Genomic DNA, 13,787 nt, shown 5'->3' with positions numbered 1-13,787 from the left:
AAATCTTGTCAGTCTCAAAGGTGCATTTTGAAAGCGTTCACTAATGGCAAACAATAAATGATCTTGTGTGAGTAGTTCTGTATTCAAAATTAACATTGCAATTCCAAAGAGAGTTAGACCCTTCTAAGCCCATTGACTTCAATGGATGTGAAGGATGTAACTCTTTTTAGGATGGCACTGTGAATGATTTAACATTCATAAATCATTTCCATTCATAACATCACCGATAACCATCATCACTGTGGAACACTTTGTTGCATGTATTTTTTGCTTTAAATTGTTATGCTTGAAGAATTATGTGTAACTCTAAAGCTTGCTTCCAGTATTTTGTACAGTGTTTGATCCACTAAAAGCTATTGTTTCACTGGATTTTAAGCAGTAGACTTTGGTGACAATAAGAATCCAACAGTAAGATAATTTCAGTAGCTGTATATTATTTTATTTAAAATACCGCCATTCCTCCTCTACCACAAAAAATACACAAATATTTTATTATTTATATTTAACTAATATGATAGTGATAATTGGGGTGTAAGTAAATAAATGCATACATTTCCATTAACTGTACAATCCTAAGCAGAGTTACACCCTTCTAAGTTTACTGAAGTCAGTGTTCTTAGAGTGTTGAATCTCTGCTTAGGTTGCATTGCATCTCTCTACTTCTAGCAGGCTGGGCATTGGATTTCCACTGAATGTCAAAGAAATTGCAAATTCATGATGAACACAATTACTTTGCTTTTGTATCCTGCATAAAAATTTGATGCCAATGAACATTTTTTCATACACTTAACAATTCAGTGACCCAAACCAAGCAAGTTACCATTTACAGAGAGGGGCCGTACAATTTACTGGGACATATTACTCTTCTCCCAAAGACATGTCAAGTGCTTGCCATAAATAATTTTCTTGCAGAGAAAAAGCAGTGTTAAATCAAAACTACAAAGCCCTAAAGAGCGTTAGATTTATGGCAATCCAAAAGGAGCTTTTCAGGTTCGTTTCAAAAATCTGTTTCTGGAAATCAATTGGCTAAGCACCCTGATCTTTTCCATCCTCTGTCCACCTATTCCACCTGTTTGCTGCAGAGATTTAAGGAATAAGCAGCAGCGGAGAGATGGTACTGGTCACTGTTTTTATATATGTCTGAAAGTCGCTTCCGAAAAAGAGGCCTAGGTAATAGTTGAGGACTCCAGCCATAGACATAAGGAAAAGGAACGATATGATGCGTTTTCCAAAAATGTAACCAGGCGTGCTGAGAGACAGAAAAGAAAGAGCAAATAAATGCTTAAGAATATATCGATTCACTTGAAGAGCGTTAATCCTTCTATCTGTCATCAAGGTCAAGTTAAATAGAGCTCAGATGTCCGGATTAATGGGGTCAAACTCTGCACTGGTGTACATCTCTACAACAGAATTAATTTCATGTGAGCAGTGCGGGTGTAAATCAGCATAGGAAATTTGGCGCAGTGTGCAAAATTTATGCATCAGTAATCAAGAACATTCCATTAAAAATATACATATATCTTATCCCAGCTATTAAAAATGATGGTACCTGATTAGATCAGAAGCAAAATTCAATAGCCTTGCATTTTTTATCCGTGTGTGTGTGGGGGGGCTAAACAGTAGAAGATTACCACTGATCCTCAGCACCAGTGTAAAGGCTTCCCCATTCCAGAGAAGTTGAAGACAGTTGAGGTGGATGAAAGAGGGCCAGTTCACATGTTACAAAGTCCATGTGGTGGACATGTGGAACGTCAAACGGTGTAGTCATGGAGTTCTGCGCTGGGAACTCAATTCAGACTAAGCTCAATTCAGACTAAGGATCCAATTCAGACTAAACCCCATACTGGTGTAACTTGGAGATATGCTGATGGAGTGCCAAACTAGTGCTGTGCTGGTGTAAATCTGGTGACAGTGTGCCTCCACTGGAATAGGAGTGAGAAATGGGCAGCACCTGCGATATGATTGGGCAAGAACAAAGCTCACGGTTCAATCCTAAAGAGAGTTACTCCAGTCTAAACCCATTCTACCAAGGAGAGAGAGGTGTAGGATTCTCAGGCTTCACAATCCCCCTATCAGAATGGGGTAGTAGCAGTATGACATCAGGGAGACATTTGTGCGTAGGTGTGGGTTAGATGGTTGCTTTCATATATGGCTGGCTTGGGGTGTCGTATCCTCCTCTGTGACTGGCAGATGTAGGCTGTCTTGCTATGGACCCCAGAGCAATTGCTACACTCTTGGCTCCTTGGAACCGGGTCTTTATGAAAAAAAATATTTTCCATGTTGAGAGAGCACAGAGCAATGAATAGCTAATTGGCACCACACTAGCACCAGAGATATGTTGGCGTCCAAAAGCTTAGAATAGTACTGCCTGAATCCTGAGGGCAGTGGCGTAGCATGGGTTGTCAGCACCCGGGGCAAGGCAAGTAATTTGCGCCCCCTAACCCGTGGATTTTAGCACTCGAGTCTCTTCCACTAGATTAGTTAAAGAAACCCTTATCCCCTAAGCACATGTATTGTTTGTTATGAAAATACTGATGTAATTAAAGTAAAATGCATCTAAATACAAGTTTATTTTCAAACACTTCTCAGAAGAGCATCCTGGTGTCCGCAGCCTCCGCCAGGGCTGTAATGTGTTTCCAAGGAGAGGGCCTGTGGGGGGGGGGCACTGGTCCCCTGCAGAGCATGTTGTGCTAACTGGGGCCTGGGAGGCCTGGGTTCAAATCTTGGCTTTGCTGGGGGGCGCAGAAGGGAGGGCAGCTTGATTTCTGGGGCTTGGGGAGGGGGTCTTGCTGCAGGTCGTGCTCCAGGGGCTTGCTTGGAAGGAAAGGCCGGCGGCAGAAGCCGAAGGGCCGGCCTTGCGCCGAAAGGGCGCGTTCCCGCGGGAGCGGGGCTGCTGTGCCGCGCAGGGGCCGGGCCGGCTCCGCTCCCTGCGCCACGTCTGCTGGCCCCGCAGCAAGAGCAAGAGCCGCCTGGACGCCGCGCAGGTGAGCGGGCCGGGGGACTGGGGGGGTGCGCGTGCCCCCGGGCTGGCGCGGAGGCGCGGGGCCAGCCTGCCTGCCTGCCTCCCTGCCAGCAAGCGGCCAGGCCGGCTGCGGCGCCAGGAAGGGTGGCTTGGCGGACGCTCGGCTCGGCGGGGCAGGGGTTGAATCCCGGCTGCGTCGTGCACGCATGTTGGGTGGTCTCGGCCAAGCGCGTGCATTCTCCGCCTGGCCCACCTCACCCGGTGGGGGTGAGGATAACATGCCGCAGAGGGGAACGACGTGAGCCGTCTTGGGTCCCCACTGGAGAGGAAAGGGGTGGCGGGTCGGGTGAAGCGCCCTTTTGCCGGAGGGGAGGCTTCCCCTTGAGACCCTGGCGGGCGAGGCGAGGCTGGAGCGGACTCTGGAGAAGAGCAGCTGCTGGGGACGGGGGGGTCTGCCCCCCCTCCCCCAGCCATGGAGACCCGGCCCCTCGGGGCAGAGAGCTGCGAGTGCGAGCGCGCCCCCCCAGATGTTGCGCCCGGTGCGGCCGGCCCCCCCTGCACCCCCCACGCTACGCCACTGCCTGAGGGCAAAACATATCTCCAACACTCACTGTTATGAATGTTTACAACCAGTGCAGCCTCTGTAGTCTTCAGTTTGGGGCAATGAGAATCACTGTGGAAAGCAAAACTGAAGGGTCTGGAGTAGGGGTGTCGAACTCAATTGTTACGAGGGACGGATATTACATAAATGTATGCTAAATGTAAAAAAGTAAGACCATATACTCAAGATTTCATAACATATGAGGCAGAACTAAGATGCGCGAATGATTCTGCATATACCCACTTGCTTAAAAAACCAATAACCCAAACAAAAAAGAAATGTCACGAAACCAAGTTAACTTAGTTGCCTACATCTGGGGCCAGAAGTATCACATAATCCGACGAGGTGGGAGTTTTAATTCTATGGAGGAAAAGGCTGTAGAAAAATACATGAGAAATGTTATTTTATCTTTTTATATTACAACAGCCACGTGGATTTATCATTTTCTTCATGTCTCTCTCTCCAGGTGTTCCTCTAAATGAGGGGGGGGGGGAATTACAGCAAAATTGGTCCAATAAACTGAGTGGGAGAATCTAGAACCTGGAAGCCAGCGTGGTATAGGGGTTATGAGCGGTGGTTAGTGTAGTGGTTAAGAGCCAGCATGGTGTAGTGGTTAGGAGTGGTAGACTTTAATCTGGAGAACCAGGTTTGATTCCCTTCTCCTGCACATGAGTGGCAGACTCTAATCTGGTGAACCGGGTTGGTTTCCCCACTCCTACATATGAAGCCAGCTGGGTGACCTTGGGCTAGTCCCAGGTCTCTCAGAACTCTCTCAGCCCCACCTACCTCACAGGGTGTCTGTTGTAGGGAGAAGAAGGGAAGGATTATAAGCTGGTTTGATTCTCCTTAAAGAAGGTAGAGAAAGTCAGCATATAAAACCAACTCTTCTTCATATGGTGTGGGCAAAGAAATGTAAAAATGGGTGGCTACCTGAGAAAAAAACATTTTGAGAAAATATAAACTGAGAAGTTACCTCTGTGTCCTTTCTCCCATATAGCCAACAAAATACTTCTGTCTCACAAACAAGTACATCAATCCAGCAAATGCAGCAGGAACTAAAGAGAAGGAAAACCAACACGTTTTAGATCTCCAACAAACCTGAACCAGTTTCCAACCTGTTTTAAATATTATGGATCAGAGCCAAACATCTGAAGGAATGAAGGTTAAGAACATAAGGACCCTACTGAATCAGACCAGAATCCTGTTTCTGACAATGGGCAGCTAGATTCTTAAAATGCCAACAGCCACACAAGTCATTTTGTGAATGAGGTATGAGCATTAACAAAGAATTCTGAGCATTTCCACAAAACTACAGTTCCCAAGTTTCTTTAGGGAAAACTATTTAATGGAGATTAAACCTAACACTCTCTGTACAGGGGAAAGTACACTGGAGTCAAAATTAGAACACAGGAGCACAAGGTTAGTCATAAGCTGTACATTTTACATAGTTACAAAAAATATTCTTGTAATGGTTAGTGCAAAGTATTACAGATCTGTATTTAATGGTAGATGAAGTCCCAGTTCACACATGCAGTTCGTGAGGGTTGCTGCGTGGGGGTTGCTCCGCCTAGCAACCAGCTCCCCATTGTAGCTAAGCAATTTTTATCAAGCAACTGCAAACCTCTTCAGATACTAAAACAATAGCAAAGGCATCTGGTCATGTCCTGAAAAAGACAGTCTTTCAGCAGAAATCTATGTACACAGAACATCGATCCCTAAGAACAAATTCAGGAAAACATTAATTTTTTTCCCCTTGGGGATGTGCTAATAACCAAACAGCAATATTGTGACAGTACCAGTGATACGGTGATGTCACTTCTGGCTTGGCCCAGAAGTGACATCACCGTATCACTGGTACTGTCACAATATTGGCCCAGAAGTGACACCCCCATGTAGGGGTGACACTCTAGTATCCACCCAAAACTTTATGGTTTAACCATAGAGGTTATGAGAGGTTCCAAAACTCACTTGCCTTGGACAAGTTTCCAAAAGAGACCTATTTCACACAGAATGACCATGAAGAGGAGATACTGTTACCCATCCATAGGAGCAGAATGGATGAGTAATTTAAACAGACAGTTTTGATTTAGAAAATTATTCCACTGTGAAACCTCTGTTCAGCATTTTCATTGTAACCCTTTTTGGGTTTTTCCTAGGCTGTGTGACTGTCTGACAAGCAGAAATTCAGCAGGTAAGCCCCCCCCCCTCCCCAGTAAACAGATCCACTGAGGGGAAAGACTTCACCTGTTGAATTTATGTGTGTAGAATAGCTGAAAGGAGCATTAGCAATGCTAAATCCATTTCAGTCTGTAAAGAAAACCATTCGTGCTCGTGCTGCATCTCTTTCCTTCCTGCACCTTTGAAGAGAACCCTCCTTGGTTCCATTGCTCGAGATCAAAGCAAGCAACTATCAAAAGGAAAATGCTGCCTTGCCGTTTGCCACGACATCAGAAAGCGGGCCGGGGAGAGTAAGCTGAATACATTACCTTGGCTACAGAGCAAACCAGCACACCAAAGCACAGCAAGGAAGGTAGGGTAGGCGTCTCTGCAGTTTTGGCTAGGGAAGGAAAAGACTCTTGATACAGGGATACCATCATAATGAGAGTTAAAAAATAGTGTATCTGCATGATTCAAACATAACAATTAACAACTTGCATTTGAAACAGCGGGAATTTAATGCAGAATCAGAAAGGTACCTATATCAAATGACCCTGTCATAAAAATACCCTCCCATTCTATTAATGGCAATTGTTTGGATCTTATAGTTGGGCAAGCAAGTTCTGCTTGAAATCGCAGATCTCTGCTGCTGTCCTCCCCCCCCACACACACACCTGTGAGTGACAAAAGGACAATGCTGGACATGGGGGGGTGCACAGGGGCAAAACTAGGGTTGCCAGGTCCCTCTTCACCACTGGCGGGAGGTTTGGGGCGGAGCCTGAGGAAGGTGGGGATTGGGGAGGGGAGGGACTTCAATGCCATAGAGTCCAATGGCCAAAGTGGCCATTTTCTCCAGGGGAGCTGATCTATATTGGCTGGAGATCAGTAGCAGGAGATCTCCAGCTACTACCTGGAACCTGGCAACCCTAGGCAAAACCCACCCAATATTGTGGCTTCTGTGTGGCGTAGTGCTTAGAGTGAGTGCTGGATTAATATCTGGGATGCCCAAGTTCGAATCCCAATTCTACCACGGAAACTTGCTGGGTGACCTTGGGCCAGTCGCTCCCTCTCAGCCTTACCTACCTCACAGGGTTGTTGTGAGGGCAAAATAGAGGAGAGGAGCATGATGTAAGCTGCTTTGGGTCCCCGCTGGGGAGAAAGACAGGATATAAATGAAGTAAATTCTGAGGGAGGAAGAATGAGTAAAACTGCCCCTCCCCCCTTGCACCAAGACAGCATCTTCCATCAGCACAAGGAAAATTGGGCCGGCAGAAGGGAGGCCCCAGATAGACCCCATTTATAATGACTGGATTTACATATTAATTATTCAAGATTTAATTTGGACTAGGGCTCACCGAGACCCTGGTTTAAAGTGCCAGGACGTAGCCCTTGAACATGGAATCAAGAAAGGGGTTAATTATGGCTGTCCTAATAAATAAATCTTACATCCCAATCCTAGGCATGTTCACTTGAGGCTTTTCCGCAGGGGCTTTTTTAATTGATTCTGGTCCTGTACTGCTTTGGTTTATCCCTTGATTTCAGCACTCATTTTTGTACCTGTAGTTTTTGCTTCATCTTTCCCCCCCAACACACACACACTTTTGGTGGAGGTGGAAAGTGCCGTCAAGTCACGGCTGACTTATGGCCACCCCGTAGGGTTTCCAAGGCAAGAGACCACTTTTACCCTGATCTTTTCCTAGAAGCCTATTTTGAGTTGGCTTTTCCCTTGTGCATAATGTTTCTGTCAGTTGTCTTTGTCCTGCCCATTCCTACCCGTCTCCAGCCCACTTTTTCGATGACTGGACTGTTGTCATCAACAAAGCACTCCCTCTTCTCCCCCCCCCCCCCCGGTGCCCTGAAGACAAGTAGTTTCATTTTAAAAAATAACTACAATATTGCTATAGTGTGGTAATGATAGTTTAAGCAGTTCTCTGAATTCCCAGCTTTCATTTTTTAAAGGTAAATCTCTATCCCCCTCCCTTGCAGAGATATAAGGAAAAGGGACCCATATGATGTATTGGGTAAGGCAGACTCTACCATCAAGTCAACCCCAGTAGATTCTTCATTCATAATGCAGAAGGTTAAATTTCTGCGATGGGGACAGCAGCAGCTCAGGTTACCTCATTTCCTGAAGTGGTAACAAGCAACACATGCTCTATTGGGTTTCTTGAACTCTCTCAAAATTACTTCTCACGGGAGTCTGGCCACCGTTTTGGAAGCCCTGGCAATAGATAACCAGAAATGGTAACCAAATTCTCACAAGACAACTGGCATCTGAGATTTGCCATGTTTGTTTTTAAAGGGAACCAGGGGCAGACTGGGGAGCAAAAATGGAATCAGGTCATCTCATTACATAGCTAGGTGTGAACAGGAAGATGGAGTGTGGTTTATTGTTTTATTAATTGCATTTATATCCTACCTTTCTCCAGAACAGGATTCAAGAGAGTGTGTACACAAAGTTCCCAAGCCTGACATCCAAGTACTGTTCAGTTAGACCCACACCCACTTAGATTTGCAAGATGGCTTTACCATATGCCTTCCAATTGTATCCTAGCTGGCTGGCTGGAAGTATCTTTGTGTATGCATCAAATACACACCTACTGGATGCACTCTTCTTTACTCTAACATGTGGGAACACTCACTTGGCAGTGAAGACACGGTCAAAGGCAGACGGTCCAGCGCGCTGAAGACTTTTGCCTGTGTGGTTCTTGCTTTCATGTTCTACCTTGCTTGCAAAAAAGGCTATCAGATCCAAACAAAAACATGGTTTATATCAATAGGGAAAGGAAGACAGTGTAATAATAGGCCAAATTCAGCTTTCGGCAGAATCCACCTCTTTTATTGATATACCACAGTACAGAAGCAGACTGATTTTTATCTACGGCAGGAGAAATGTTGGAATAGGCAATGTCTGGTGTACAAAGAAGAGAAGAAGACCCTGTAAGGGGCTGTAAGTGGGCAGTTACATAGGATAGTGAAGATAGGACTTTCCATCCTTTTAAGTGTCTTTTCTTGTTTGTCTCCAGACTGATCCTCTTAGGCCATTTATGCAGGGTTAATTTTGATGCTCACTCAAAGCTCTTTTTAAAAATGCAACCTTTAAAATGTCTATTCATGTAGGGTTGCCAGGTGCTCGCTAGTGGCGGGCAAACCCCCGGCAATTTACCCCTCTGCCCGCCGACCACCTGAGGGTTGGTGGGCAAACGTGCACACATGCTTGCATACCGTGAGCGTTACTTCCGGTTTAGAATCGGAAGTTCCACCTCGCGAGGGGCCTTATTCCTCTTAGTTTGAGTGGTAAAGGGCCACTTTACCACTCAAACTAAGAGGAAAGGCCCCTTGCAAGGCGACACTTCCAGTTCTAAACACATGCTTTCAGAACAAAGCCTCCAGCCGGAGGAGAGGAGAGACCTGGCAACCCTATATTCACGGTCCTGATGCAAAAGGAGAAATTCCACCCCCCACACTCGCCTGCTCCTTTTTTCCTTTGTTTGCATAGCCATTAGCAATCGCCGGTTGAATAGCTAACTGAGCTGTGATGTTGCATGCTTCCTTGAGGGGATTCTTCGATGCAGGGGCAGAGCAAACACAAAAGTTCGCCTTAAAGGGGCTCTTAAGGTATGCGCCAGCTTCACAATCACTTCCTGAATGATGGTTCAGCATGAAAAACTCAAAAAAATATGCAGGGCACTTCACCTGGAATGCACTGCTAATTACCAAGCATACATGGCCTTAGGGCAATATCCTGCTTCTTCTCGGAAGTCACTCTGACACACGCTCTCTCCACTCTCAGTTAGTTATGTAATTATGAGAATACCTCTGTCTCTAGTCTTCACTATCTAGTATGGCAGTTCCTTAATAAACATTTATCTACACTTTAATCAGATTGTGCTTCTTTCCTGTCGAGAATTGCTAACAAGAAACAGAGCTACAAAGCTTCCTTTCTTTGGTTTGTGAATCCAGTTTCAATTTATCAATGACTCTGTTAAACAAATTAAGGGTGCATCCACACAGAGATCCACATGGGGGGATTCTCTGTGCTTTCCTTGGTATTCCCTCATGTTCACCATTGTGTTCCTGGGATGCCGACAGGCATTTTGCCGACTTAAAAAAGATCAGTTGTTTCTATATTGTTATAGTGTTATGATGCTATAGGGACACAGCAATTACCAATATTTTAAAAAGTCAGAAAAAAACCTGCCAAAGGCATGGTAGGGTTGGTGGTGGTAGAATGCAGGGCATAAGGAGATATTGAGGGAAAATAGCACTGATGTGGTGCCAACCGTAGTCACAGTGGGTTTTCCCATTGTGTGGGTGGGGAGGTGAAGGTTTTCATACCTCCCCCATCCACACAGTCAACTGTGATCTTTCCTGAAAGATCTACCTCAGCAGGTTTGGCAAAGAACACAGCAAATCGGGGGAAACCTGGAAGGGTGACAATTCCCCCCCTCCCCAAAAGCTTCTGTTTGTAAGGCAAACCAGAATAAAATGTCCATGTGAAAGCAAGCCTAAAATATCTGAAGTCATTATCAGTGGTTTTCAGACTGCCTTGGAAACATATCACGGGATTGTTGAGAAAAAGCAGGGTTTACTCTTTGGAAACTCTTGGAGGAGAAGGGATGAGGAAGGAAGTTATTGGGGAATAAGGAATATCCTGTTTTAAGTTCACAATTTATAAATATAAAACATCAGTTCATCCATGTTATAGGACCTTAATACATTGTGATTGATAGCTGAAGAGGCAAAAAGGGCTAGTGAGAAATATTTGGGGGGAGTTCTCACTACCTTCTTTGTTAGGCTTGCCAACTCTGGGTTGGGAAATTCCTGGAGATTTGGGAGCAGAGTCTAGGGCGGGAGGGGGAGTTTGTGGGGGAGCTCAGCAGGGATGTGATGCCATACAGTCTGCCCTCTGTGAAGCGGTCATTTCCACCAGGGGAATTGATCGCTGTATGCTGGAGATCAGTTGTAATTCTTGGAGAACTCCACGGCTCACCTGGAGGTTGGCAACCCTGCTACTTGCTGGGATCGATAATGGTGGACAAGAATATCGACCACTACTTCTCTTCCTTTACAATATGCTGCATAAGCTGAAGAAAAGTGTTGGGAATGTCCTCGGTTTTCATGGAACCACCTGAAGAGTTTCCCCCAGAAATATTTTTAAACGCCCCAGAATCCTCCGCAATGTACATAGTTTGGGCAGAGTTCTCTGAAGACAGGAGGTTTGAAAGCACAGCCCAAGAAACATACTCTCAGCTGCCAAACTCAAGAGTTGAAGAATATGCCCCTCCAAAAAAACCAAGGAAAGAAGGAAGGAGCGCAAGGGAAGGCTAACAGACGTATTCGACTTTCTGAAAATAAAACCAAAGTTTCAGGTTACCAGCCTCTAGGTGGGGGGTCTCCTGGAATTATAACTGATCTCCAAACTACACAGATCAGTTCCCCTGGAGGAAGTGGCAGCTTCAGAGGGCAAACTCTATGTTATATCATAGATTATAGGTGAAATCCTTCCCCAAATTCCTCTTTCCACAGGCATGGCCCCCAAATCTCTTGGAATTTCCCAGGCCAGAGTTGGCAACCCTACCTATGATCTTGCACCTCCTCACACACATGCAGATACCTGTTAACCTAATGGGCTCATTCCCAATGACAGTGGTAGCCATGGGGTTTTGATTAACTCCGCCTGATTTTCCCTATATAGCTACAGGCTAGCTACCCCTGCTGGATACCCTGCAATACTCTCTGGACCAGGTTTTGGCACTAAACTTCAACTCCCTCTAAGGACTTACTACATGTTACACACCATGTGTGTAATAAAGCCCAGATCTCTGTGGGTTTTAGAAAAGAGAAGTAGCTTTAAGTGGAGTTTTGGAGGGAAAAAAGTGGCAGGATCGAGGGTGTCATAACCCTTTCCTCACTTGCCTGCAAAGTGTTCTCTATTGCAAAAAAAAATTCTCACTGTAGTTTTTTCTACACATATGCCGGGTGGAAAAGTACAGAAACATGTAGTTTAAAGTGGGGGGCAGGGAAGGTGCATAAAATAGTAATAGGAGTAGAGAAATAGTAGACTGCTTCCCCTTTCCCACTCAAACTCCCCGCCTCCGAGAATTTGCTGTTCTTAAAATTGACATTGGGGTTCCATTACAGGTGTTTGTGGCCCCAAGAGCCAGTTTGCGCAACACAATTGGGTTAACTTTTCCCCTGAAGCAGTTGAGTGGCCAACTTTGGGTTGGAAAATTCCTGGAGATTTTGGGGTTGAGCCTGGGAAGGGTGAAGTATGGGGAGGGGAGGTACCTCAGTAGGGTTTAATGCCATCCAACCCCCTCCCCCAAAGCCGCCATTTTCTCCAGGGGAACTGAACTCTAGGAGATTCTAGGAGTTGTAATTCTAGGAGACCTCCGGGTCCCACTTGTAGATTTGTAACCCTTTGTAACCCTAAGAAGTGCTTCACCAATTATGGATTTTTTTTCTTTGAAGGATAAACACACACCCTTGCTAGCAATGTGGAAATACAAATGGGTGAAAATGCTTTTTTCCCTGTAGCAAATCTGCTGACTCCATAAGAACACAAGAAAGGCCCTGATGGATCAGACCAAGGCCCATCAAGTCCAGAAGTCTGCTCACACAGTGGCCAACCAGGTGCCTCTAGGAAGCCACTAACAAGACGAGTGCAGCAGTACCATCCTGCCTGTGCTCCACCGCCCCCAAAATAATAGGCATGCTCCTCTGATACTAGAGAGAATAGGTATGCATCATGACTAGTATCCATTCTAACTAACAGCCATGAATAGCCCTCTCCTCCATGAACATGTCCACTCCCCTCTTAAAGCCTTCCAAGCTGGCAGCCATCACCACATCCTGGGGCAGGGAGTTCCACAATTTAACTATGCGTTGTGTTAAAAAATACTTCCTTTTATCAGTTTTGAATCTCTCACCTTCCAGCTTTAGCAGATGACCCCGTGCTCTAGTATTATGGGAAAAACTTCTCCCTGTCCACTCTCTCCAAACCATGCATAATTTTATAGACCTCTATCATGTCTCCCCTCAGCCGCCTTCTTTCCAAGCTAAACAGCCCTAAGCGTCTTAACCGCTCTCCATAGGAGGGTCCCACTCACATTCTGCTAATTCAGGTGTTAGAGGACCAAAGAGCTACCCGCCAGGTTACTCACAACCTACTACATATGTAGCAATGTGAATGGTCCTCTTTGTAACCTTACTTTTGCCCTTTCAACCATGTGCCTGCAGCTGTATATGAGGATCCATGAACTGAGTTTAGGGTAGGAAAGCCAACCTCTAGGTGGGACCTGGGGTTCCCTCAGAATTGCAGCTCATCTCCACACTATGCTCCCCAGGAGAAAATGGATGTTTTGGAGGGTGGACTAAATGGCATTGTACCCCACTGAGGTCCTTGTCCTCCCCAGGCTCCATCCCCAAATCTCCAGTAGTTTCCCAGCCTGGATATGGCCACCCTACCCCCCCATCCCCTGCTGAGGATGGCAAACCTTAGCTAGGGAGATATTACAGTTTTTAAAAGCTCATTGTTTCTTGAAACGTATGGCTTTGTTTCTCTTACCTCCCCCCCCCCGCCTTGTGTGGCTCAGCACTGCTTGAAAATCTAGGCACTTATGGCTAGATCAACTCCTGCGTATTGAACTATTTTGGTTGTACTGAGCAGAGGAGCAAACAGTTCCTTTGCAGTCAGTAGCTAGCTATAGGCAAGCTTCTCCCACTCCAGTTCTCAGCAACCACAGCTTAACTCTACGCACCCAGACTATGGTGCATAACCATGACTAGTAAATTCAAACTCATAAAATCTACAAAAGAAGGAAAGGATTCTGAGAAACTCTTACACAAGATTGATGCAACTTCACGCATACACACAAGCATGAAAACAAGGTCAATTTGGTTTCTCTACAGTCAGCACACAACCCTACTCCCAAATATACCATTTTCTCTTACCATTTTGGATGGCACTTAAAAGAGTAACAATGACCAGAAGGACAAAGCTCCCCACCACTTCTTGGTCCATGTTGGCAGCAGGCTGGAGAGGATGTTCTCTGCTCTGCTTTT

At 45.6% G+C, this 13,787-nt stretch overlaps 1 protein-coding gene across 1 annotated transcript; it reads right to left on the bottom strand.

Moving 5' to 3' along the window:
* Positions 1-770: 770 nt before the first annotated feature.
* ALOX5AP (arachidonate 5-lipoxygenase activating protein) lies at positions 771-13,787 on the bottom strand. The gene is made up of 5 exons (XM_056858912.1): positions 13,677-13,787; positions 8,363-8,462; positions 6,050-6,120; positions 4,537-4,618; positions 771-1,249 (listed from the first exon to the last, which is right to left on the bottom strand). The coding sequence occupies exons 1-5, from the start codon at positions 13,744-13,746 to the stop codon at positions 1,087-1,089; spliced, it is 486 nt and encodes a 161-aa protein (XP_056714890.1). The 5' UTR covers positions 13,747-13,787; the 3' UTR covers positions 771-1,086.

This window comes from Euleptes europaea, chromosome 12 (genome assembly GCF_029931775.1).
Source record: "Euleptes europaea isolate rEulEur1 chromosome 12, rEulEur1.hap1, whole genome shotgun sequence".
Lineage (NCBI taxonomy): Eukaryota > Metazoa > Chordata > Lepidosauria > Squamata > Sphaerodactylidae > Euleptes > Euleptes europaea.
Note: the sequence above shows the minus strand (reverse complement) of the source record. Positions and strands in the feature narration are given on the sequence as shown.